Below are 27,789 nucleotides of genomic sequence, written 5' to 3'. Positions count from 1 at the left end.
TGTTTCTTCACTGAAAACAAGTTCTTAAAATTATCATAAAATTCATCAGATGACAATTCAGTTTAGTAACTTCTCTTTAACACCAACAAAATTATGCCACCTATCTTTATTTTGATATACCTTCATTTCTCCTGTTTTTGTTTTTGGTAGGAACTGACAATTTGCATATTAAAAATTTGACAGAAAACGTTCTTTAGAAAATGTTTTGTTGCACATTCATGTCCTCTTTATGAAAACTATGAATATGGGCTGAATTTGCCAAATACCGGCGTGGCAAAAAGAAACCGGCGGCTACTTATTATAATCTGCAATGAACGAGATTAAGTGGTCAACAAATATTCAGCTAACCTTAATACGACATGTTATACTTCGCAAGTAAACTTTCACTAACACAAATCATTCTAATAACCATTGCCATGGTATATATTCATATATCCGTGCAACAATTTAGCAAATAAGTGAAACTCAACTTTGACATAAATACACGAGTCATCTTAATAATAACAATCAAGTAACGAGAAAATATTATAACAACAAAAAAAACCCCAAAAAACATATCTATCTAAACACTTATGCACTAATAAACATTTCAGTAATAACTACATTCTATCGCATTCCCATGTTTTCGTGATAAGTCATATCAGTACTTGACAGGCTATTCGATATTATATCTCCTAGTACACGTAGTACATCATAAAACAACACTTGTGAAAACTGATGTCATGTTTATTTAGCAAGATATGTATTTTCAATTTGCAAAGTTCTCATGTCAAAATAACATAAGGTGCTTCCCCCTCCCCTACCCCTCCCCCCCCCCCACACACACACTTGACCGATATTCTTACATTGTTCCCCTTTGCAACCTTAACCGGTGGAATTATATCAACATTTTTATACTCTCTCTATTTACATAATAAGTCGTATTTTTGTTTGTTTGTCCTGACCTTCATCAGTGACTTAAAACTTTAATTGCACGTCAACCATTTTTTTTCATAGTCTACACTTCCATGGAATTTGCATAATGCATAATCTACTATGCTTTTCCTTCAAATCCATGACATCATCGAGAACTTTCAACACAAATTGAAACAACACATATCTTGTTAACAATAAGCCTTATCATTTATGTGCTCTCAAGGAACGCAATACGATGTCATTTTAAATTTAAATTTGAAATCTAAAATACAAAAAAAAACACCTGTAATTCATAGAATTGTTTTCTTACCAGTTTTACTTTACATTAAAATATCATTTACATCAAACAAACTTATTTTTGTTTTTGTTTCATAAAGTTATGTTTTGTACAGGGGACATGACATTTTAATAGAGAAAACATTTTGAGTTTCGAAACGCCTTTGCACACAGATTGTTGCAACGTCATTCGTTTATTACTCTTTAGAAAACACGTATATATTTTTCTCTGAACGTTGAGCAACCACATTCTCTTGCGTTCCTTGAGCTTTAAGTCTTCCTCTGGCAATTTGAAAAATGACTGGACTTAATATTTTTATTGGCGTACTGGTAAGTTTTATATTTATTAAAGATTAAAGCGTGAATTATTAACATTATTATACGAAAGTTGATACTTTAGCTAAATATTTTATCTGGATTTATAAGTTAACTGTTATCGTTATCTGTTTTTGAGCTTAGTGTATTTGAAATAATAACAATTTCTATTTCAGGTTTTACTAGTGTCCGGCACTACTTTTGATAAGGTTAGTTATCTTTTTACTTTGGCTTTGTCAAAAATAACGAATGTTTTCCTTAAATAACATAACAATTATATGTTTGTTTTATTAAGGAATGTATCATAGCGATAGTTTATATGTTTTATTAAGGAATTTATCATAGCGATAGTTTATATATTCGACACTCACTTGTATATCAAAGCAATTATGTTTTGCAAGTTTAACATAACAACTTTTGTACTGTATTGTTTGTCTGTTTATAAACGTCTTAGTGTTTGATTTATCTAATCCACATCAGTTTTTTGTTTTTCGTGAAATGTGGCTTTATTTCGCAACATCCAAATTTAGTTATATATATGTTTATCAATTTAAGGTCTCTATGCGTGGTAGTAAGATCTGTTTGAACTTTAATCATCTTTGAAATGGTCAGATTTTGGCCATGTGTTTCTCCCAGTGTCAAAATTTTCATTTTTTTCTTCAAAAGTTAACAAAAACTGTACATTGAAAAATGTTGCTTTTATGTTAACTAATATATTCTGAAAAAAAAAATCCCTCAACAAACGAATCAACATTGAAATTTTAAAAAAATGATGTCCTAAGTGCTGAAATTTACAATGGAAAATTCGTTTTTGACCCTGGTAGCTCTTTAGAATGGTACACGAGTATAATACGGATGATATTGTCTTATAATACTTCAAAAGAATAAATGTCAAAAACAAAACAAACTTGTTACGGAAATGGCGAACGAGACAGTTCGTGCATACACGCCTTACAGAACAACGGTTAGATTTTAACGTATTTTCCTTGGTTCCTTATACACAATTTAGTCTCTAATACACTATTTTTTATTAATGATAAAATACACATACCAAAGTAATACAAATTGTCGTCTTGCTAATACTATTGAGGCTTTTATTCATCTTTGTATATGTGTAGGTTGGCAGCCCTTATAACAAGTGTTTTTGCCACTGTATCCATGAAGCACACACCATCAAGCTGTATATAATGAAATAAATGAACTAGCACGCAGAAAAGTGCTATTCAAATATTCCAAATTTAATGTAATCACAAGTCACCGGGTCCGAACGTTTAAATGAATTTTAGATAATTTTATTGAAGTTGAGCACAACCACACTCATGCATCAAGCATCATCACAATCCGACAATTCTACATACAAATTTCATTCAGAATTAACAGTTCCATTAAGTCTGTATTTACTGTAAAGACTTTTTTAAAAATGTATTTTACATCCTTGAAAAATTATTTAAAGATATATCATGCTTGAAACAAAATGTTATGTCCTTTTACTGGAAGATTTTTACCTTAACATTATTTTAATGTAGCTGTTTTATTTTTAAGGGAGCAGTCCTAAGGCAGCGATTTGTACATATTTTAAAGGTATTTAAAGGGAATTCCTATAGTTTTTTATGCGCATCTTTCTGCGCAGCCGACACTTTCTATGGAAAACTGAACTGAAGTCAACATTCGTTGAAATATGTTACAGACAATCTTAAATATGAGGAATCTTGAATAAGATAACATGTTTGATAAGTTTTATCAGTAATCAAATGTTGATACTGGTTTATGTTGTATTGACATGTATCATGCCTGACAGATATCTCGCTATTTTTGTGGTTGTGTTTTCACTTCGCATTTTAGTACAAAGACAGTGTTGTTCATATAATGTAAGATAATTGACTTAGTACTGATAAGACAATATCACCTTTCAGATTATTTAGTATTTAATTAAAGAAAGAATTAAGAATTTTTAAAACTTTTTTTAACTTCTAGCACACATACATGTAATCAATTTGGCCAGGTTCGCGCCACTTTCCGCCCGAACAGGTGTTGTATTCTAGCGGTCTTAACATAAAATTTAGCCTGGTGACCCATACATTTTTAGCCATTTTTATGCCCACAGTACAATTATCTATACACAAGAAAAACAGGAAAAAATTCTATGAAAGAGTTTTTTTCAAAATTTAAAAAAATATTCTTCACTACGGGTATTTTTCATTGAAAAAAATTCACCAAAATAAATATGAAACAATATTTTTTTTTTCATTTGTACCTATAATTGTAAGGATAGAGTATTAGAAATATGACTATAATATCAAATAAGTATATAATAAAATCTGTAAAAAGAAAATAACCTTAGTGTGATGTCTTGATGTATATTTTGGTTGCTATATATAAAAATGCAGAAAATTATGAAAATGTTGAAAATTCGCTGGCAGTTTCAGCAACAGTGGGTGTGTTCAAAACAATTTTTCACAAAAGCAAGCCTGGTGACCTATTGTTTTTATTTGTTCATTGTTTTCAGCACAAAATTTCCTATCATATATGTGAATTTAAAAAAATTCTATGAAAGGAAAAAAACTATAGGAATTCTCTTTAATAGAAAACGAAACTAAGTTAAAATATTCCAAATTTAATGTAAAACAATGGACACTATCTTTTCGGTTTAGCCTGTGCTGGAACAACCAACGTCTATATGACATTATACTTTCCTTTTGAAAATGCTGGTGCCTTAAACATGTTTTTAGTTCTGCCCATTGTTTTCCCGTTTAGGGCAAAGGTATTATTTTATCTGGGGACCATACGCCGCTTTTCATGGAATTGCACACTGAATTCTAGTACTTATAAAATGTGTAAATGCTGAGTTCTGCTTAACCCGGGGCTAGAGGGCGTGGATGGTATCTTGCATTTCCACTACCGTCCATGAACAGGCTCGATCAAACCGAGCCTGCAACATTTTCGTTTATGTCTAGCTGTGCGACCTGTGGTTTTTCACTTTTTATTTTATTATCACAGCAGCGTTGTTTGTGCTGTGTGGCAGCCGTATAAAGTCTCCCCGTACCTTCAATCAGAGCTGTTATATTTCGATCTCTTCAGATCGTTCAGCACATTTATGTTGTGTTAGTGTACTTTTTAATTTTTCAGCTTGTACTTCCGGCTTGAGTGGTTCCAATACTCCCGCTTTAAAAGCTTTGGATATTGTTTAATCTCCCCTTGGATATGGTGCCTGCTTTTAAATTTTGGCTTTTGGTAATTCTGTGATATGCAGGCTTCATAACCACAGATTTTCTCTCTAAATTCCAGTTTATTTAGTTCTGCCCATTGTTTTCTCGTTTAGGGCAAAGGCATTATTTTACCTGGGGACCATACGCCTTTTTTCATGGAATTGCACACTGTGCATCATTGAAGGTTCCATGTGCACCGCCATATGAATACATCTGCGGATGTATCTAAATTACATTCTAGTACTTATAACATGTGTAAAAGCTGAGTTCCGCCCAACCCGGGGCTAGAGGGCGTTGACGGTAACTTGCTTTAAACAGTCTCCGGATTTAGTTTGCAAATCCGGAATTTTCGCAAACTCAGCTACCTTTTGCCTTTGACTTTTCTCTGATTTTTTGACATTAAACGATAGTTCTAATCCCATAGAGTAATAATTGGTCGTTTTCTTCTTTATATGTTAAAGAATGAATTCATGGGAGGTTTTCAAAGTGGTTCCTCCCATGGGAGTATTTTTTCCTCCCATGGGGTTTTTGCTAACCCATGGGAGGTCCCACGGGTGGATTTCTCCCACTTTACCAATTACGGGAGAAAAAAACCGTGGGTTTTTTCTAAAATTTTCAAATCAAAATATTTTAACTCAAATTAATAATTTATACAATAAAAAACTGTTGTGACATGATTTCGCGTTGAAAAACGACTTTTGAAAAAAACTCCCATTTTCGTTATGGGAGGAAACCCCCCACTGGCGACTCGATGAATTTTTGAAATTGCATTTAATGTTTCACTTTTTGCTAATTAATTATAATTTTATCAACATCAACTCAAATTTAACTTAAAGATGTATTACTGTGCGAAATAAAAAATAATTGTAAACCCCACGGGTGAAAACCTCCCATTGTTTTAAATGGGAGCACAATCCCGTGGGAGGTTAGAAAATAAATAAAAAATAAATATTGTGACATTTTGACAGAACAAAACATCAGTTTTTTATTTTAATACTAATATTCCATCATAAAGTAACATCTGGGTTTCTACTCAGCGAAAATATTATACATTGATATCGCACTTATCTCTTCTTAAGCAACCGTACATAAAAAGATACATACCGGGTGGGTGGGGGTATAAGAAATTTTAATAGCTACGAGTTTGCTGTAAAGTGAAATTGAAAGTAACACATTGAATGTTTTACCAATGAATCAACTGCATTTCGGCGTTATTTTCAAGTTGATCGTGTTTAAGCGGCATTTTCAAAGAAAAAAATGTTTGGTTCCTCAAATGTTAGAAAGGCATGAAAGACACCTCTGAGCAACGCAACTACTAAAAATTAATAATTTGTTTATGTAAGAATTAGTTTCTGCTTTGACGCGATCGGTTCGCTCGGCAGCTCAGTGGTATTTGGGGTCAAAATCCTAAAGGCATTATTCTGTCAATTACGAACAATCATACTACTTTGATGATTAAAAACATTAGACTTTCGTACCATATTTTGTATTTTAACATCGAGTTTAAATATTCCGAACCATTTATCTATGCTATTTTCTTTCATTTACTATATGTCCGTTACATGTTATAAAATGTGTTTTGTACTAATGATGCAGAAAGCCTACAACCTGTATGTACTTAACGTACCATTCGATAAGTGCTTTTTCATTAATTGTAGAATAAATGCCATGTTTACTAGACCGTTTAAAATATTTTCTTAGTATGAAGTTTCATAAATAACGGTGGAGATTGAACACGACCTCACATATAAGAAGTGGGGTGCGGTTTAGGCTGTCTGCTCTGTTAGTGCATACTTTTTGAAATAAACATTCCCTCAATCCGAAAATGAGGTGAAAAATTTCCGAGGTGTTATGCGTTTTTCGTTCCTAAAATAACAGTTACGATCTTAAATATCGGGGAATATAGTGATGTAGGTGGCCACAGAGGTCAATAATTAAATATCATATGGCAGCGTTACGTGTTGACATTGATATTGTCAACCCGAGGGCAGAATGTTACCCGAGGAGAAATAAAAGATGTATGTATTTATACAAATACTCGAGACATAATATTATTTAGGGCGGAAGGACGTCCGGAGCGGAGTCCACTATTAGATCTTAAAAAGGCGCACATATTGTTTGAAATAGCTGCGCAATACCAATATAAAATATATATGGAGCGACGCCTGAGAATACAAACAAGTGGCTTTGCGACAGTCGGGATCCAGACCAGCTTGCGAATCCATAACAGTCTGTACAGAGTCTATTCTTCGGTTTCCAAAACCCTATAGCACTAAGAGAAAACCGTAAGCGAACAACATGATCCTGACCAGGACTGCGAGTATGCGCAGGCGGTCGGATCATGCGTTCGGCAAAGCCACTAGGTGGTTTTCTCATGACGCGGCTCATAATCCTCGCAAATGTAAAAATGTATCACTCGCATGTTGGAAAGTCCGGTGTTGTGAATTACTATGGTGTAAGCACTTACCAGTATTAACTGCGAACTATTGATTAATACGTGCGCAGATGCATCTTTATATGAATACACGCCAGGTATTAGATGGCATGTGAGCACCAAAACAAATAAAAACATAAACAGGTAATAAAAACATCTATGCCACATCGGTGCTACCGTAGGTGGTAGTACTCGCCTAGCAGTGTATATGTGGTTCCTTCAATGTGTATTATGTATTACGTTATGAGCATAAACAACCACATAGGGTTGTTTATGCAACCTTTTAGTTAATCCTCCAGCAAAGAACCTTAAAAATATTAATTAATTGTTGTTTACTGTCGCTGTACTTCTCAAACAATGTGGAGGAATGTTTAACTTGACTTTTGAGTATGGAAAAGTGGATTTTATCAAGTGCAAACGGTCTCAGCTTTTCATTATGAAACCTTGGCTTTATTTATCATACAAACAATTTATCAATTCGTCACGCTGATGTAATATTCAGTATTATTTTTAGACAAGATCAATAGGCTATATGAGATCTTTTTTGCATTTTTTGACAATGTAGTGAATATCATATGTTCAACTCCTCTGTAAAATTCTCAAAAAGACTGGCTTTGGTCTTTAGAATTAACTTCGAAAAAAAGGGAATGTAAGAAATATATCCGATCATCAGTCTAGTGGCTAGTCTATATCATTTTAAGAACATAAAGTGCTCAATGAAAATATATACTTGTGGTTATCCAGGCGGCTGTATAAAACGTATACCGTTTGAAGGATAGAACGCTTCCATAGAATCAACAGGAAATTTCCCGGGATAAAGTTCCAAGTGCATGTATATAATTCTTGGCTGATTTTAAAGACTAGATATTCGTCGTGAAGTTATTGTTTATTTAAAAAGATCAGCTCGCCCACGTGCTAATATGAGACGTGCCTTGAGAATCAACATAGTGGCTTTGCGAGCAGCATGGATCCGGACAGATGCACTCGGCGCAGTTGGTCAGGAGGATACCACGCAGTTCGATTTTAAAAGCCATTGCAATGAGGAAAACCATTAGTGAACAGCATGGTCGACCAGATGCGCGAATTGCGCCATGTGGGTCGAAAAAGCCACTGTGTGGTTTTTCATGGTGCGGCGCATTTAGTTTAGGATATTTGGAAATATGTAGGTATGCAGCGCTCAAAATTTATAAAGTATCTGAATCAGAGGTAATATGGCTAACACTTTTAGGACAATATCAGAAAAGGATCTTGGAATGATTTGATGAAGTTTGGTTATTTCCGAGTGCAAACATTTTTCGTAGATGAAAAAGCTGGCATGTCTTACAAAAGCCCAGTATTTTCAATAGTTCGAAGAAATGAACCCATTGACCCCCATATAGCAAATAAAAAGAAGTCCACGTGCTAATTTAGGAACGCGTAGTAGCCCTGCGCAAGACAAATGCGGACTTTCTTTCCGAGTTTAACCTAGTACTTTATTTTCCTGATTCCGCGAAAGTGAAGGTTAGTCTGACGTCATTTCTTGCGCTGCAAAGACGTTGTATTACACTGGCGAGATGTTTTAAAATAAAAATATGTCGGTCGCCTAGGATAAAAAAGCTAAAGTGGAATATGGAGGAGGTTGTATTGTTAAAATATTACTGGTGTTAAAAATTGTTTACAACAATAACCTCAAAGTCAAATAATAAAACATCTCAAAACACTGAAAGTGACCGTTATACACCAAACTTTTTAAAAACTGTTATCTGATTTTATCAAAAATATGCAACCGCTAAATTAAAATATAACAAAATGGGATGAATCAAATTGTTATGTTGATAATAGTCAGATTCTTTGCCAAGAAAATACAACAAATGAAAGTGCTCTTTGTTTCAGATAGAATTGCTACTCAGATCAGTTATTTTTTTTTTATTTATTTTTTATTTCACGTTGCACCGACACATAATAGGTCATATGGCGACTTCAGATCCAATTGATACAGTGTTCTAGACAGACCTATTTTCCACACAATATCGATCAAAGCATTTGTGCAGAAAAAACGAAAAAAAAACGGGGGACCCATCCTAGGCCGGTAGTGAGTAATACGCAGTGAAGAAGTCAGATTCTAATGTGCCGCTGTCCGCCAGCATAAAAAAAACTTTTTGTTTTCAACCAAACAACCGGGAACGCATGCAAATGTCTTATGTTATTTCAATACATTGAATTTCCACGTGTGAAATAATACCCATTTGGCTCCCGGATACGCCCCAATGCGCTAAAAAATGGAAACAAATAGATCTTATTATCATAAGGGTTAATCGAACTACACCACGGAAGTATATTTTGACTGACTTACTTCTTTATTACCGGCAGGAAATAGGGAGCATTTAAGTTTCGTGCTAGTCTGGCTACAGGCTAGATCCCAATCTTTTTAGAAAAGGATTATGTTGAAATATTCTGACTTCATTTCGTCTTGTCTTGATTATCTAGCGTTTTTGAGGAATAAAAGGGACATAAGTATTAAAAAATTTGAGCAAATGCCGGAGTTATCTACTGTTGAAAACAAAAACACAGGGTCTGAAAACCAACTGTAGTTCATACAGCAGTTTGTGAAAAAAATGAAACGCGCCTTTCTTGTCAGTCATTTCATAATAAGTTAACCAAGTGCATGTGTTTTCATAATTCTATTTAGGTTATAGACAACGGTTTCGAGTTTTCTTTCTTAGTCCAGTCAGATGTACACGAATTCACTATAGTAGTCATTTTTCGTTTTACTGCTGCGTGCACCAATGCGTCAAGTTCCTGTGATATCTGCGTAACAAAGAAATACCATAACTCCGTAGTTAATAAATTATGTTTTTTTTCCTTCTTTTTTCCCTTTTTTTAAGAATGTCCGACCGAAGGCAATTATAAGCTACAGATTTATGGCCACCGACTTCGCTATCAAATAAGGGGATGCAAATGTTCACGGACACTAAGACGCAACGGACGGGAGGTACGAGTCTAAAAAATGTGGTGGAATGGACCTTCGTGAGTATTAAAAAAAACACTCAAAAACTTAATTTCATGATGAAGCATACTAGTCTCCAGGAAAATTCTGAAAAAAAGTATCCTCCCAAAGGGTCATGTTAAGTCAGGTACTTGCACGAAATGAGCTGAATGAGGTTTAAGGTATCCAAGACACTGTCCGGGTAGCGAAAAAGTTGCAATTATAAAATAAAACCCACAGATAGGTATACTTCATTTATATTAGTTCATTATTATATCACAAGTGTAAAATAATATTATTGACAAATAATTTTAAAATATCAGGTACACATGTTATATACATGTATCTCTTGGCCCAAATTTGCACAAAACATACAGAATTTACATTATGGGGTTTTGTAGTTTGTTGTTTTGCTCGAATTGCGAAAATCTTAGTTTTCAAAAACCCATAGATATTTTAAGAAAATTAGGCAAACGAAAAGGAGAATCCCATGGCCGAGTCCAGGTTTTATGTTATTCGGTTAAATGACGTCATGCTATTACTTCGGTTTGCAGACGTTGTGAAATTTTGCCTATGTCAAAAAACTCTAGGTGAAACAGTTTTTATAAAATCTTGATACTCATGGTACTATTGTATTATGCTGCTTTCTGAATTAGGATACCAGCAAAATCCAACTTCGTTAATCGGTCTATCAAACGATTTATCAATATTTTGTCAAAAAAATGGCAATGTATCAATTACGGAGTCCGCCATAATTACCAGTATAATCGATTAAATATATGATAAATTAAATGGCAATATCGATGCGTTTACAGCGATGGAAATGCGACTGAGAGTTCTGTCCGTTCTGTTATGCTGTCCGTTCGTTCTAGTTAAATATCATAAAGATAGATGGTATTTAATCAGCAAAGGGTGAGAAATTTCCAATGTCCAAGACTGACACAGTTTGTAGATTGGGTTCCTTTGGCTTTAAATGTTGTTGTCTTTTGAATAACACGTATATGAGCAAAATGCCGTGCTGTATTCTGTTTACCGCAGGAAGACGTATATTTCTCTCGACCTGAAAAATAAATTATTTAATTCGAACACGCTATACATACAAATAGTTGAATCATTAGCAACAACACTCTATTAAAAACACAAAACACACACACATTTGTGCACACCACGCACTGTCGCAAACACGTGCAACGCACCTCCATATACATGATTATTTGTTGAATACAATTATTATTCATCAGGTGATTTTATGACACAGACATGTACCTTTTTGTGTTCCAATAGTTATTATCAACAAGTAGGATTATATTAAATAGTAGTGATATGCAAAAAAATACAATGTTAATTTTAACAGTGATTCTTTAAAAACATCTGAAAACATGATGAAGGACTCATGAAGTTCTCATTTCTCAAGCAGTTTTTTTTTTGTGTTAGGGGGGGGGGGGGGGGGACGGTTACGCCCTTTTTCAAACAGTATTCAGTATGTAAGTCGGGCGTTAACCTAACCGTGTTCTGGATTTTGTAACAGTTACCAACATGTTCTCCGCAAGTAACTGCCAATTTCCCCACATGAATCCGAGGTGGAAGGACTAATGATTTCAGACACAAGGTGTTTATCAAATGTCACGGAGACACATACGCCAAGCCCGAGATCGAAACTCGCGACACCCGCGATCGTAGACCGACGCCTCTACTACTGAGCTGGTGGGCGGGTCTTTTACAAGAGGGTTAGTTCTTAACTCTAAACCGGAATAAGTTTACAAAGGTGATTACATTTGATTTTTATCAGGAAAACGTGGACTAAAGCAGGTCGGATATAGGATTTGGTGTTAGAGGGGACGTAAATAAATCGTAGTGTAGAGCAACCTGGGGGGTCTTGGGTCATGTCCCCCTGAAAATTTTGACAAACAATGCTGCATTGGTGCCATTCTGGTTGTTCTTAGTACTTATCTGGTATTCACAAATCACAGGTGTTGTGACAAAAGCAATCAAGTACTATTAATTCAGTACTGTTTTATGATTTTCCGGATAATTCGGTAGTACGTATCTAGGAATTCTTAGCCGATTTCTGGAATTGTTAGGGAGGGTTTAACGAGGATAATTCTGTTTTAAATGTGCAAGAAGAGCGAGCGGGAAACAATGCATTTTTTTCACCCAGAACAAAAAACATACCTATGCGACAGAAGAAAAATAACACAATGAGCCGCGCATGAGAAAACCAACCTAGTGCGTTGCGACCTGCAGGATCCAGACCAGCCTGCGCATCCACTTACAGTCTGGTAAGGATCCAAGCTGTTCGCTTTCAAAGCATATTGGAATAACAGAAACAATGTCGGCGAACATCAGGGATTCTGACCAGACTGCAGACGCACAGACTGGTCGGGATCAATGATGGTCGGAAAGCAATATGTTGGTTTTTCATGGCGCGGCATATTTATATTCTTAAAAAGAAAGAAGACAAATTTACGTATTGGCGTTGTAGCGAGCAGAAAAAATGCATATTTTTCACCCATGCGAGCAAAGCGAGCCGTGAAAAAAAAAACTTTTTTTTTACAATTTCAGTCAGAACAAAAGACAAAAATGTAAGTGAGCGTAGCGAGCGAGAAAAAGTGTAATTGTTTGCAGTAATGTACCCAAACACAAGACCAATATTACGTATGGCTACGGAACCGATTTTTAGAGGGGGTTGCGCGCCGGGATGCGCCCCCCTCTGGATCAGCTAGTGTAAGACTGATGAAACCAAACCTTATGAATTAAAAGTTTAACGATGGAGTAAATTTATTATAAGAGCAACGTTTCTAGTTTTCTACAGTTAGTAATTCCGAAAATGTTGTAAAATCAGTAGAAAATTGCGCGTCTCCAATCGTGGACAAAAGGATGGTGTGAACTAGAGTCACAAACCATCCGAAGCGAAAGTTGAAGATGGTCGAACTTACTGTTGTGTTACGAAGATGGACGAACCGTGTCACGTGACCCAATTTTTTTTTCTTATTTTAAAAAACAAAAATGATAACTATATATTACACAAATATCTAATATTTTACCATTTCAAATGCAAGTATTAGTGTATACACATCTACGAATAAAAAATAATCTGTACAGTATCGAAAACCTGTCACGTGACTGCTCCCTGGTCCCAACACGCGAAAAAATTAAGCATACCAATAAAAATTACGACTTACCGAATTTTAGATGTTGACATTGGCCGGAAATTACCATCTCTTTTTTAGTTACTCTTGAAGTCGGCTTTCCACAAGCTTGAAAGAGATGTGCCAAGTTTTGTCAATCGTAGTGGAAGCATACCTGAACACGCACAACTCATATTTATCAAACTAAATCGCTATGTTTTCGATTCATTAAGGCGGTAATTCTTTATAAAATTTACGCAAAAACGGATCGTAACAGATGGATGAAATGTCGCACAAAACAGAAGGTCTATCTTTGGTTATATATAGTTCATCATTTCAAAATTCTACCACTTCTTAAACTTCAGAAAGCTAAATTACAGGAAACTGAAAAAAGTTGGGGCGGGAAGGTAACATCAGAAAGAGAATGTGTTAATAATTAACACAGATGAAGTATAAATGCATGCGTTGTACAGAACTTTAAGAGCAGGCCTTTTCGAGACCGAAGCTTTGCCGGAGGGGTAACGCACATGGTGAGGGATTGAAAATATCGCCAGACGCTAACAAGGCAAACAGCTAGGCAAACTCTCGGCGAGACATTGTTTCTGCCACAGTCGGAGACGAGACGGTCATTCTATTGCTCTAAATTAAGCACTTCAAGTTTCTAAAGATCATATTCTGCCGATAGATAAACTTAGAAAAAAAGGGGGGATACTGGAAATACTGCCTTAATCTTCAAAGTCAGTATAAGTGGCGAATCGGAAATAGAAAATAACACTTCACCATGACATCGGTTCTTTGGAAAATTACAATTAATTTTTTTTATTGGGGACATTTGGCTGGAAAACACGCAAATGCCACAAGTCCGCATTGAGACAGTGGCTTAAAATAAATTTTGAGAATACTAGGGAAGTGTAGAGCGAAGTAAGGATATAATTAGTTACGTCTTCTGACGACATTTTAAGGAAAATGTGCATTTATGTTAAACGATGTACTTGTCGGTAAAGGTGTTGCTTGCTGATTACATTTTTTAAAACGGCAACTCTACATAAGTTGTAACTCAAAAAAATATAGTCTATCGGTTATGCTTAATATAGATGCTCTGTAGCATTTCACACCTGATCAATAAAAGTGTCAAACCACAAAACAAAATTTAATTTAAAAGCCAACTAACCCTTCATTCCTTTATCGTCCGTGTTATCATCTTAGGAAGCAGTTGGAGCTGTTTGGACATTTTACAAGTCGGCTGAAGATATTCGCATGCACATAGAGAAAACGCGACACGACATTATATCACATTATCATCATCGTACTATCGTATTATTACGTTTTCGTTATCGTAGTATCGCGTATTTAACATCGTGTTGTCGCGTTTTCGTTATCGTAGTTTCGTTATTTCGCGTTTTCATCATCGTACTATCGAGTATCGCGTTTCAGATGAACACATTCAAAGGCGATGACCCTAACGGAATTCCGTATAGATGCGATCTACTGATTAATGTGTGATTTGTATCTTCGTAGATGCAGCTGCTCACCCCTCTCATATTTAGCCGCTCCGATAAGGCAGGTGTGGATTTTGAGTCAGTAATTCGATCGATGGGTTAGCCGTTTGCTTCCTGCCGTAAATGTGTCACTGTGCACCATCTCTGATGAGCACTGACCTATTGACAATATTTTGCCTGTCGTTACTTATATCAAATAATGTTGAAAAACGGGATTAAACCGAAAATAATACAAAGAAAACTAGCAATCAGTTTAATTGCGACATATACCTCTCGATGACCTAGAAACGGAAACGGACAAATAAATTTTGAAAAATAGACATTTATATTTATTTCACTGTTTTAATCTTATAGTTTGTAAGGTCACCGAAGTAAAAGAATATCAAAGAAAAACTATTTTTCGAAAACATTTATCTTTTATATATTCAGTTACAGTATTTTGGTCACTTGCTGATTTTTATATTGATTAAAATTCAAGGATGTGTCAAGGACATTGCCTGTTTTAAATTTTGTTATCGTGTAATTGCGAATATTTATAACATGGTGAAAAAAATGCACAATAAGCTAATCTATCAGCTGCACATTTGTACGAAATCAAAATTAAGCCAGCAAAGAATAATAATACCGTAAACGTAACTTATTTGCTCATTGAAAATCATTTAATGATTAATGTTTATGGTACAGTATTAGTTTTATACAATTGTTAATGTTAGGTCTGTTTAATTAAGTTTTCTTTGGAAATGAACATGTAAAGCTAACTAAACAAACTACAAAAGTATTTTTCATTAACAGTACAATATACTGATGTAAAAATAAAATATTAAAATATAAAAATAAAAATCAAAGCTAATCTATTTTAAAAAAGGAAAAGCAAAGAAAAAAAAACAGCAGGCCTGAATGAAACAAGATTCAAGCTTGAAAAGCAGACTGAAAATTAAGAGCTGACTGCCAAAAACCCGCGCTAAATTCAGTTAGATAAAACGATGCGGCTGCACAAAGTTTTCAGCAAAAGCGTAGAAACAATCTGACATAAAGGACCACTAATGCAAATCTTAATTTTGACCATACAGGTAACAAGAGAAAAACGTCACGGGTGAATTCCTGCAGAAGCTGTAAAACCCGCCCGCAGGCTATATCGGTGCGCGTTAACATATTTATTACCTCTAATAGAAGATAGCTAGCATACATTTAATTGAGATGAGATCTCTTCTTTACACGAAAATAAACATTTAGAGTTCTTGTTATTATTATTATCATTGTTGTTGTTATTATTATTTATTTATTTATTATTATTATTATTATTACTGTTAACTTGTTGTTGTTATTATTATTGTTATTTTAAGAAAATCAGTTGTAAGTACAAATTGTTGCGTAAACTACCAAGAACTGATTCTATATATGAAAGTAAGAATAAATGGGGGAATAACCCCGTTTTCAAAACAGGAGAATAACCCCATTTTCAAAACAGGAGAAATTCTCCCGCAGGTGAACTCTCCCGCTGGAGTTCGCCAGTATCACATGTGGGAGGAAACCTCCAGTGGGAGATTTTCAGAACGCTTATTTTCAGGTCTAATATAGAAACAACACAACATTAAATACTAAGAAATACTTACCAGCGATAAATAATGAATTTCAGAAATTTTGTTAAAACCCAATGGGGTATTTCTCCCGCAATTCTTTAAGTGGGAGAAAACCTCCGATTGGACCTCCCATGGGATAGCGAAAACCCCGCGGGAAAAAAAAATACTCCCATGGGAGGACCAACTTTGAAGCCGTCCCAAGAGTTCGTTGTTTGAGATATTTGAAAGGAAATGGCCAATTATTTCTCTATGAGACCCGAACTATTGTTAGGTGTCAAAAGATCACAAAAAAGTCAAAGATAAAAGGTAGCTGAGTTTGCGAAAATTCCGGATTTGCAAACTAAATCCGGAGACTGTTTTTACCACTACCGTCCATGAACAGGCTCAATCAAACCGAGCCTGAAACATTTTCGTTTATGTCGTGTTTGGCGACCTGTGGTTTTCCACTTTTTTATTTTATTCAGCCGAAACACTCGGCACTCTTATGTCACATATTCCAAATGCAATCAGCACACCAGACATCACTGACTAAGGAGAAGACACAAACAAAGGATAATGGAATATTTTTTATTTAATAGATTAAAGCTTTTTATATTTATTTTAGCTGTAATGTATCAAGTACCTTCTTTTAATTTCAGTTTCCATGTGTTGGGGCAATTACAGTAAAAACATCTATCTCTATCGTTTAGTTTCTCTATGTGTAGAAAGTGCTTTTCTTTAATTTTACTAGACTGACATCCGTCCTCAGAGTCCTTCAAAACATATATCTCTACTATAAAATCCTCTTTAATAGCACTTTCTTGAAAAAAATTACAAAATCTCTTATCTCTGACACTAAAGTTGAGATGAGCCTAGAGAGAAACTTGTTTTCTGAGAAAATATCAGTGTCAGTATGAAGAAAGAAATTTACATGATTACAGATTATTTGATCTCAACAGACTTTTTAAGCCTATAATTTTACTTGCAATAACAGTTGAAATGTCTGTCTATACCTTTTACTTTCTCCATTTATAGAAAGTGCAAGAACATTTAACATCCATCCACTGATTTCAGCTGCTCTCAATACAGAAATTGACTTTTATTATTTAGTTTCTCTTTGTAAAGGTAGTGCAAATTATTCGAATTCTATCTACATTTTTAGTTACTCCCTCTGTAGGATGTTGAAGAGAATGAAACACCCATGCATTGATTTCAGTTCCACTGAATACAGAAGATGACCTTTCTTAAAAATGCAGGTTCTAAATCTGTTCAAAATATATTTATCTTTGTACTCAGAAACCATAAAAATATTTTAGCCTTGTGCTCAGATACTATAAAAAAGTTAAATATCAGGCCGCTTTGTTAGAATAAATATCCACGAATCTAAAGTAAACATGCTCTTTTTTGATTATTCTTGAACTTCACAATATTTACATATCAACATTTACATTGATTAAATAGCTTATAAATGAAATGACACACACCTCTGAATAGTTTCCAATGACGTTTTTATTTCTAAATGTCTATAATATTATAATGTATCACAGTCCATTTCTATAATGTATCCTTTCCTGGCGGATTATATCTGAACATGATGACACGACTGCGCAATGTTCACAGAGACAGCATGCCAATATCACAGTCTAAATGGATATTTCTAAAGAAAATTTGACTAAAATTATTATAGAAATCTTAATAATACCATGCAATTCATAATACTTTACATATAAGCACGGAAAGTAACTTTCCTTCCCTACCACTACCGTATTTTAGTTTGAGTAAACTGTATACCACCCTAGGGTTCTATATAAAATTTCACAAAATATTATAAGGAACTGACGTAATGATCAGAAAAAGTAATATTGTCTGTATTAGAAAATCTATACATGTAGTAGTTAGTACGATACTGGATCAGGTACGTTACACCGCCCATTTTCAACTATCACTAGACTTTCGATTTGTGACGATAATCGATACATACTGCTGGAAAACGATATAGGACTTAAGAGAAACTGATTTTAAAAAAAAACTCCACAGTCACAAGAATATGCTACTATTCAATTAATAAACTGTAAAATATCAACATCCGGAGACACCGATTGTATCTACATTATTGCCACTAGAAACTGTATAGCTGCAGAAACATGCCTATCATATGACATATCCTGTAGTCTATGGTATTTTGCCGTTAGAGCACAAGATAGTTTAGTTCATACATGTATTTCATCTTTTATTCACTTATTCACTTATAAAACTATAATCTATATCCCCCTTTAAATATCACAGTCTATAAATGTATCGTCATTTATACATCTTCACAATTCCATATATCTACTCTCAGAAGATACTCAAAACTCGGATCTGAAAGTATATAAAGTATCATAACTATCGTGATACTAACCATACATTATAAATATCAACTTATAGCATCTTTAATATAAATGTACATGTACATTAAAAATATAGGACTTAAATCATACATGTATACAATGCTTAAAACATTCTATATGTCATGACTAATAATTCATATATCTAAAGTAGCCGTGTATAGTGGTACATACAGTTCGGACAGCTTACTTGTAAAACTATCTTAATACAAAAAATGGTTCCATTGTATTCATTTACATAATAATGATGTAACGTTATATTTTTCTAAAGAATCATAACCCCCGATCGTGAGTTCGACCCCAGGGTGCGGCGTATGTTCTCCGCATTGTGTCTAAAATCATTCATCCTCCACCTCTGATTCATGTGGGGAAGTTGGCAGTTACTTGCGGACAACAGGTTAGTATTGGTATAGAATCCAGAAACACTGATTAGGTTAACTGCCCGTCGTTACATAAATGAAATACTGTTTAAAAACGGCGTTAAACCCAAAACAAACAAACAAACAAGAATCATAAACAGTTTTCCTTGTCAGTGTTTTTATTAATCTTATAATTCGTATCAGAAATCATTTGTCTTCGAACATAAAATGTTTCAGTTATTTTTTATGATATCATTGTTTGTTTGATGAATTCTTAAAGTAAATTAGTGGAATATTCATAGGCCGCCAAAAACGACAAAAATGACTCTGTTTGATTGAGCCTGTTCATGGACGATAGTAGAAATGCACGCTACTGTCCACATATCTTACTTTTGCAAATGTCCTTTTAGATATTTACATGTAACCATTTGCATTTCATAATGTGTCTCCTAAATTTGCAGATATAATGAATATTTAAATAGCAGCGTCCTGACAATAGCAAAGAGATAATCAGTTAAACGTATACAACATTTTAACTCCTGACTCCTACAAACGTCTTATAAACTCCTACTTTGGACATACTGCCTTTAACAAGCATCTCATTAACTCCACCGTAGGACTCACTACGTCCAACTTATGACATAACTCCTACGAACGATATACTAACCCTGAAGATTGCCAAGCTCCTACGTTGAACGTAATAACTCCTACTTCCATCTTACTAACTCCTACGCTGGATATAATAACTCCTTCGTAGAACTTCCTAACTCAAACGCAGGTCTTACGAACATATACGTACAACTTATATACTCCTATATAGGACTTTATAATTCCTTCGTACGACTTACTAACTTCTGCGTAGGACATAATAACAAAAGGTTCAAGCAAGCTTTTTAGCTAACATATTTAAAGATATACTTCAGGTAGTTGACGCTCGGGTATTTCCGTGCGATTGCGTAATCACTGTGCCCTATTTCGAATTTTTTGTCTATTAATGCCACTCAGACAAACAAATGCTTTCCGTACCTGCCGGGAAATGTCAAAATCGAATACTAAATCGAACATTACCCGGTGGGTTATTGTAAAGTTAATCCACCAACCAATTTACATTGATCAACCATAATACTGCTTGACAAATTCTGTAAAAGAATTTTGCAAAAATGTGTTTCAAGTGGGGAAGTTGTCAGTGTTTCTTGCGGAGAAAAGTGCAATACTGATACCAGATCCTCGCTACAGTTAACTGTCTGTCTTTACAGAACAGAACTAGTTTTAGAAACGGCGTTTACCTTTTATAATGTTAAATGATTCTTAAATATCATCTGCAAACAACTGCATTTTGATTACACGTCGTTTTCTGAACTAGGTAATTCTAATGCTGCTTAGATTGTTTTTGCATAATTCATTGCGTTAAAAGTAAATACTTGTTTCTTAGGCCTGTTCAGTTGCTTTGTCAATTTATCTAAAGTTGCATTTTAATGTTTCACAAGAGAATTGCTCAGCCATTCAGAAGAATTTTATGACAGCATGACATTTTATTAAACATCATTGTGGTTTTATCCGGCTTATAATGTGACTCCCATTTAAACCATTAGCAAGATGATATTGCTCGGAATGAGCTGGGAATGTTTAACACTGGGAAGAGAAAATGCAATAATTGCTTACTGAGAAAAGCAATTAGTTTTATTATCACCCGGTGAAGGAGACGGGATATTGTTTTGGCGTTCCTGTCCGACTGTTCGTCCGTCCGTGCGTCCATTCGATACTTAAAATGCTTATAATTAGATAAATATAATAAATTGACTAAAGAAACTTCACATAATTATTAATTAGCACATGACCATTGCTCAAATAGAGTGTTATCCCCCCTGACCCAGTAAGAGTAGACTTTTCCCCTGGACTTGCTTGGAAAAGAATGAAAATGGTTATAATTCAACACGTATTTCAGCTAGAATCGCCAAGCCTCACATATACTTATTAATTAGCACATACTTTTTGCTCACATATTGCATTATTCCCCTTGCCCCAGTAAAAACAGAGCTTATCCCCTTGATTTGGTAAAACATTTAACTTGTTGATGGAGATAAATGTAGAACACTATAGAGAGGTGGTTCATACGCATATTTATGAAGTGTAATACAAATAAAGATCACTAAAGGCGTTGGTGCCTGCAGGATCTCTTCAGTAACTTCAGAGTAGTTGCCCTTTAATTGTTATATAATGCAAGAATTCCCTCAAAACAAGGTATCCTATTTATGGATCTTCATGAAACTTAATACAAATAAAGATAACTATAAGACAAAATTTGTTCCATTGATTTTGTAAAAAACAGAAACTAACAAATCGTTGCACGGTCCTTTTGTACATACCTTGTGTATCTTGAAATCAGAAATCTTTTGGAATATAGTCACCTCATTCACAAAACAACCTATTTGGCGGGGATATAGATTTACTGAATTTGCCTGTTATAAAGTATTAATTTATGCCACAAGAAAGAAAACCAGTATGAAAGTACAATAAACCAATAGCGAAACACGTATATTCAAATGTGTGAGTAGATGATTTCTGATGAGCATACCATGAAGTTATTTTTCAATTAAATCTTTTGTGCGTTTGTGAGCTTGTGCGTCTGTGTGTCTTGGGCGGTGCCCTACAGTGTTGTTATATCTTACTTGTCTGTTTATCTATGTAAGTTAGTTATGTGTGTGTGTGTGTGTGTGTGTGTGTGCGCGCGCGTACGTGAGTGCGTGCGTGCGTGCGTGTGTTTGTCTTTTGTACATGTGTGTCTGTGCTGCTGTGGTTTACGTTGTAGGGTGGCTGTGTTTAAGGAACGAAGCGTTCCCTTTTGGGTGTTCGTCCTTGTGCCACATTCCCCTTCAACCCTCCTCCCCCCCCACCCCCTTTCCAACCCTTATCCCTTCCTCCCTCCTCTTTCTATATATTGCATAAAATTTAGGTGTGCCTGTTGCATTTTTTAAGCAATCCGTCTTTAATATTTTTCCGTTACGGCTTCTCATTGTTGTGGGCCTACTTTGCAAATGCGTGGCTCTGAGGCTGTGTTTGTGGTGCTCTGTGCTTCCGCTTCCGGAAAATTTACCCTTACCTATTATCTTTTGAAAGTCGCAAGTTATTTTCAGGGTATGCCAAAAACATTTTCTTTTTTTTCAAATTACTTCATGTTATACAAAAACTTATAAGCACGATAAAGATATACATTCTGTATGTAACGATGAACTGTAAATATTCACGTTAGATATTAACACAATGTCTGTTCAGTTCTGTTCTGTATCGAGTAGTCTGCTTTAGTACATGAAATAACTAAATGCAAGCCTTTTTATCTTATTCTTCTTCCATTATTTTTTAAACGAATCCTTTCAACAAGGTCAGTAAAAATATAAAAGTAAATCAACCTGAAGACAAGGACTAACGAAACAGACAAAGAAATAAAAAAGAACATGGTGGGGCGGCATCTTGGAACTGTTAGTGTCAAGCCATCACCAAAACCTGAACCACAAAAAAAAAAAAAAAGAGAATCAAACTTCATTTCCATTGCATTTCCGCTTCTTTGTATTTTTCGGAAAAGAGTAAACATTTACATTTAATGAATATATCTAAAATGTCCCCTAAATATCTGATTAATGTCTCCAAGTTCATACCTACTGGAATTTACTTTAGAGAGGTGTAACAGGCTTCTAAAGTCTCCAATAACATATACTTTTGTTCAATCGGACCAACTTATCTCCAAATCATGTTATTCGAGAACAGAACACATGGTCTACATGTATTTCCATTATCTGGTTGTTATCTAATGTTTCAAGTCAGTGGAAACGTTATTCACCATAGACACATCTATAGGTCCATCTATACTAAATGAAACAATATGGGAATCATTTGGTTTCAGACTAGTCACATAATTACAAACAGAAAAGGATCATGTTTCGTATAACTTGATACGGCCACAGAGGAACACTTACGTAGGATGCATTATTGACCTTGTCACAAATGAAATAAGAGGACACTGGGATTTGGTGATGAAAAAAATCAGTTACTACGAAAGGCCAGTGGTGAAAATTCTAATTCACTATTTCAAGTTTTCACGATTTTAACTTAACGACTTCACTATTTCTCGATTTCACGATTAGATTTCACGATTTCTCGATTTCATGATTTCACGATTTTATTTGACGATTTCACGATTTTACATTTTCATGATACAAGTCAAGTCAAGTCATATATTTCATATTAGAGAGGTAGAGGTATTGCTACCGCCTTGGACTGAAATAAAGCTAATTTACAAAGAGAGCCATATCGCCGGTCCAGACCATACATACTGCTTCATTACATGATCAATCACACTGTAGTGCACATAGAACAGAGACGGCCTGTTGCTCTTCTTTAAACAACGTTATATCTAATACAAATACAGTTACAAGAGCCAAAACGGAGCCTTAACAAAATAGGTGTGCATAATATAGGCTTGTAGAAACTTTGGCGGGGGAAGGCGCACGGGAAGGGAGGTGCAGTGCCGCTCAATAATTTCCAAACCTTTAGAACAATGTTGTAAATTTACTGTTGACTGAAAATTCCGGTCATTTGAGCATGTTGTGCATCCTAATCTGAAAGTGCCACTCCTGTCCGAAAGTGCTTCATACGAGCCTATATGCCTATAATAAATACATAGAACTCCGTTTTGTGGATAAGACTATTATTTTTTTATAAAAAAAAATCTTGAAAGTTCTTACAATCATTATCCTCTGCTTCATTGTTCAATCAGGTATTCTCATCACATTTTTACCGCGCATTTGTGACGTCACAAATATAGAGCTAAACTGAAATCGTGAAATCAACAAATCGATAAATCGTGAAATCATGAAATTGAGAAATCCCGAAGTCGTGAATTTAAAATCGAGAAATCGTGAAATCGAGAAATCATGTATTCGAGAAACCGTAAAATCGAGAAATAATGAAATCGTGAAGTAAAATCTAGAAGTCGATAAATCGTGAAATCGAGAAAAAGTACGTAAAATCGATAAAATCATGAAATCGTAAAATCGTAAAGTAATATCAAGAAATCATGAAATCGAGAAATCATGAAATCGTGATGTTGAAATCGTGAAATAGTGAAATTATGAAGTGGAAATCGTGAAATCATGAAGTCTCCACCGGTCTTTCGTAGTTACAGAATGAACTATAGTACCAATAAACTGTGAACATTGTACATTTTGTTTGTCGACATTTCCGATTATACGCTTTTATTTTCAAATATCTCCTTAGTAGTTTATCTTGTCATATAGATAATTTCGTGCGTTGTTACAACTCGCAATATTCTCAGTACTAATGTTCCACACACGCATGATTTTAGAAGATTACTGTTGCATGTGGGAAATGAGTTAATTCGCACGTGGTATCCAAATTTGCAGAGTTAAATTGCCCCCCCCCCCTCCCCCAGAAACACATTAATCTAATGCTGTGTGGACTTAGAAACAAGAACACCACTTTCAATTTGAAATTCTACAATGCTGATGTAAGAGTTAAGTAAGTAGCATAAGTAGTTACGATAATCCAAGCCGGAAATTTCACAGTAAAAGAGTTGTAATTAGATTATTGAAATTGTGTAAAGTTATTAAGTCTAACACGACCTGAAAGAAAATAATGTTAAGAATTGTTGTTTTTCTGGTAGGAATGATGGGTCAACACGTTACCTCATATTTAGATAGTCCCTTTAGAAGTGGCTAAAATGGCCAAAGTTTCATCAGAAATTGCAATTTTTTTTTTTGTGATTTGACAATGACCACTTAACAATTAAAGTTAACAATTAGATTAGTTTCGAGTAAACTTTCAAGGATCTATGAATCATTCGGTTGATTTTATTAATGATTAATGTTAGCAGCCTAGTTGAAAAAATGCTCAAGGTTAGTTATATGGAGGAGGAAATAGGATTTAATTCATGTGTGATTTAAGTCTAGTCCACTTTATCTCTGAAACTCAAGATACATGGGTGATATTATTAGAACTTGTTTATACTTGCTTAGCCTGATGGATTTATCATATGTTAATCCACCCATCAGTAACAACGTGAGTTTTACTGTTACTAACCATAATGCTGTATGACCAAATCTGTAATAGAGCTTTGTGTAAGTCATCCACGCTCGATTCTATGAAGAAGTTGCTAGTAGTTTGGTGCGGAGGAAAGAGCAATATTGCTACAAAATCATCGATAGTGTTAACTGGCCGCTGATACATAACAGAATGCTAAATGGTTCTAAAAACGTATAATTCCTCTTTCCTTACAATATGTCAGGGATTCATCCGGTATTTAACAAACATCTGCATTTTGATAACAAGTCTTTATCTGAACTAAACAATTGTAATGCGGCCAAGATTGTTATCGCAAAATTCAATGCGTCAAAGTAAATACCTGTGCAGTTAATTTGTGGGTTTATCTCTAGGTGCATTTTTAAGTTACACTCTAGACTTCTTGGCCATTCAAAAGTACGTCATAATATCATGACGTTCCAGTAAACATCATTATGGGAATTTCCGGCGCATAAAGTAAATGGAAAGATACAAGAGTGATATTTCTCGGAATGAGCTACGGGAATAGTTAACATTGGAGGAGAAAAAACAAAACATTTGTTTATTGTGGAAAGCAATTAGTTTTATTATACAATATCAACTGCACGCCACATGAAAGAAAAAAAAAACATTATGATAGTACACTAAATCAAGAGAGAAACACTTAATTCAAATGTATCAGTAGATGGTATCTCATTAGCTAAACATGAAGTTACATTTTATAGAAAATCTTTTATTGATATAAATGTAGTCTCATGCGCATTTAGGTTATATGGTAAACTTTAATCATTAACAAAACACTTAACACAATATGGTTCATGCTTTGGGGTCAACCATTTGACTGTTTGGTTAAATGGGGGCTAGGATCCAAGAATTTGTTTAAAAGTCAGCGTGTTAATTTTCATCATCTCATCAGACCTGATGATTTACTTGATTTAACAATATAATAGGCATATAACGGGTTATTTCGATTAACAAATTTTTACCAGAGTGTAATCATATTACAATTTGTCCTTATAAGATATATTGTGCTGCAAATTGTCCTATATACTTTGAAGTCATAATGTGACTCTTTCTCTTATTCCTATGCCTTTAAAACACATTTTAGCAGATATTTCTTAAGGATAAAATTTTTAAAATGTAAAGAAAAAGGGACTTACTTCATTGCTTTGTTTATTCCTTTTCGGCATTCAACCGACTATTCTTATATTATTTTATTATTATAACAAAATATTTATCTGTTCTATCGTTGCTTATTTAGTAGACGGTAATAGTTGGTTTGTTTATTCATCAAGCATGCCGTTTGCGGAAATGTGGAGACCATAGATGGCCAGTTGGTCCGGATTGTTGACAAGTGTACCCCTGGAGATGACAGTACATGTCCCAGCGGAAAATGTTGTGTGAAAGAGGTAAAACATCTCGTGTAATTTTGTGAAACTAATGCCGTTTCTGGCAAATTAATTATATGTTACATTGCTTAGATAAGATGAATAGCACAAGAAGAAATTTTGAAACGAACATAGTCAAAATCGATACTATTGAATGTTGAAATGATGTTGAGTCATTGACCTTGACTATGACTTAAATTAACATTGACGTTAGCACGCATATAAGAACTGATGAATATTTGATTACAAATATAACAAAATGGGATCACAGGTGGCCATATTTTTCGCGGCAAGTTTAGAATAATAATGATAAAGAATAATGCAATGACAGCAATTCACTAAATGCATAATTTCCTTATATTTCAGGGTCTTGCATACATTCCAGAATACACCGGGCCAAAACCAGCCTACCAGATTGCATGTAAACCGTACAGGCAACAAGGAGAATTTTGCTACCCTTCTCACGTGCATACAAATACTCATACAAATACTCATGAGATATGCCCGTGTTCTCCTTCACTCAATTGTACATCACATGGCATTTTTGGACATTGTCAGTGATCTGACATAAAATGTTGAATTATAAAACGTGTATTGATATAAAGTTGTAAAGTTTTTGAAGTTGTTCTTTAATATAATAACTGAATATTTAGAATTTATAGCAGTTTTGAAAGAAATGGGATATTGCAAAATTCATCCACTAACAACGTTATATTACAAAATAGGCTGAATGGCCGTTAACAACACCATGTCAGAGATATTTTGCTAAAATGAAATTTTGTGTTCGTGTATTTGTACAAGGTTGCCTTTCATAAGAAATTATTCATGTAACGTTTTCGACGCCACCATGTATAACACCAATATATGTTGCGAAAATCTATATATAGTAAACAGTAAAGAAAAATATTTCACACCAAATAAACACCGAGATAGTTTAAATCCAATTGTCGGCATAAATATTATGTTTGATTAAAAAAATGAATACATAAAATGCGTCAAAAAATTAAAAGAATTCGATTTTTTCAAGCATTCCCAAACCTGGTTTCCTGTTCATTTGGTAAATTTAAATTTCTGATCAGTGTTTGAATTGATGGAAAACACAGAGTATTTTTCAAAAAGATAAAAGTTAGTTTTACAGTTTTACCTGCTAAGTATGATGTTATCCATTAATGAATGCACTTGGTTTATATCGGGACTGGATCAACCGCAAGTAAAATGAGTTATATTATGCTTTCTGTCGTTCAACGATTTTTTTTGTTTTCGTTTTGCTAGAATTGAGGATCAGT

General features: G+C 34.5%; 1 protein-coding gene across 1 annotated transcript; it reads left to right on the top strand.

Annotated features, from left to right (window-relative positions):
* Positions 1 to 1,388: 1,388 nt before the first annotated feature.
* LOC123524273 (uncharacterized) lies at positions 1,389 to 27,120 on the top strand. Its single transcript, XM_053539033.1, has 4 exons — positions 1,389 to 1,521; positions 1,683 to 1,715; positions 26,411 to 26,524; positions 26,870 to 27,120. The coding sequence occupies exons 1-4, from the start codon at positions 1,489 to 1,491 to the stop codon at positions 27,062 to 27,064; spliced, it is 375 nt and encodes a 124-aa protein (XP_053395008.1). The 5' UTR covers positions 1,389 to 1,488; the 3' UTR covers positions 27,065 to 27,120.
* Positions 27,121 to 27,789: the final 669 nt, after the last annotated feature.

The sequence above is a fragment of the Mercenaria mercenaria genome, chromosome 3 (assembly GCF_021730395.1).
Source record: "Mercenaria mercenaria strain notata chromosome 3, MADL_Memer_1, whole genome shotgun sequence".
NCBI classification, from domain to species: Eukaryota; Metazoa; Mollusca; class Bivalvia; order Venerida; family Veneridae; genus Mercenaria; species Mercenaria mercenaria.
The sequence above is the reverse complement of the archived record's forward strand: the minus strand, read 5'-3'. Positions and strand labels throughout refer to the sequence as shown.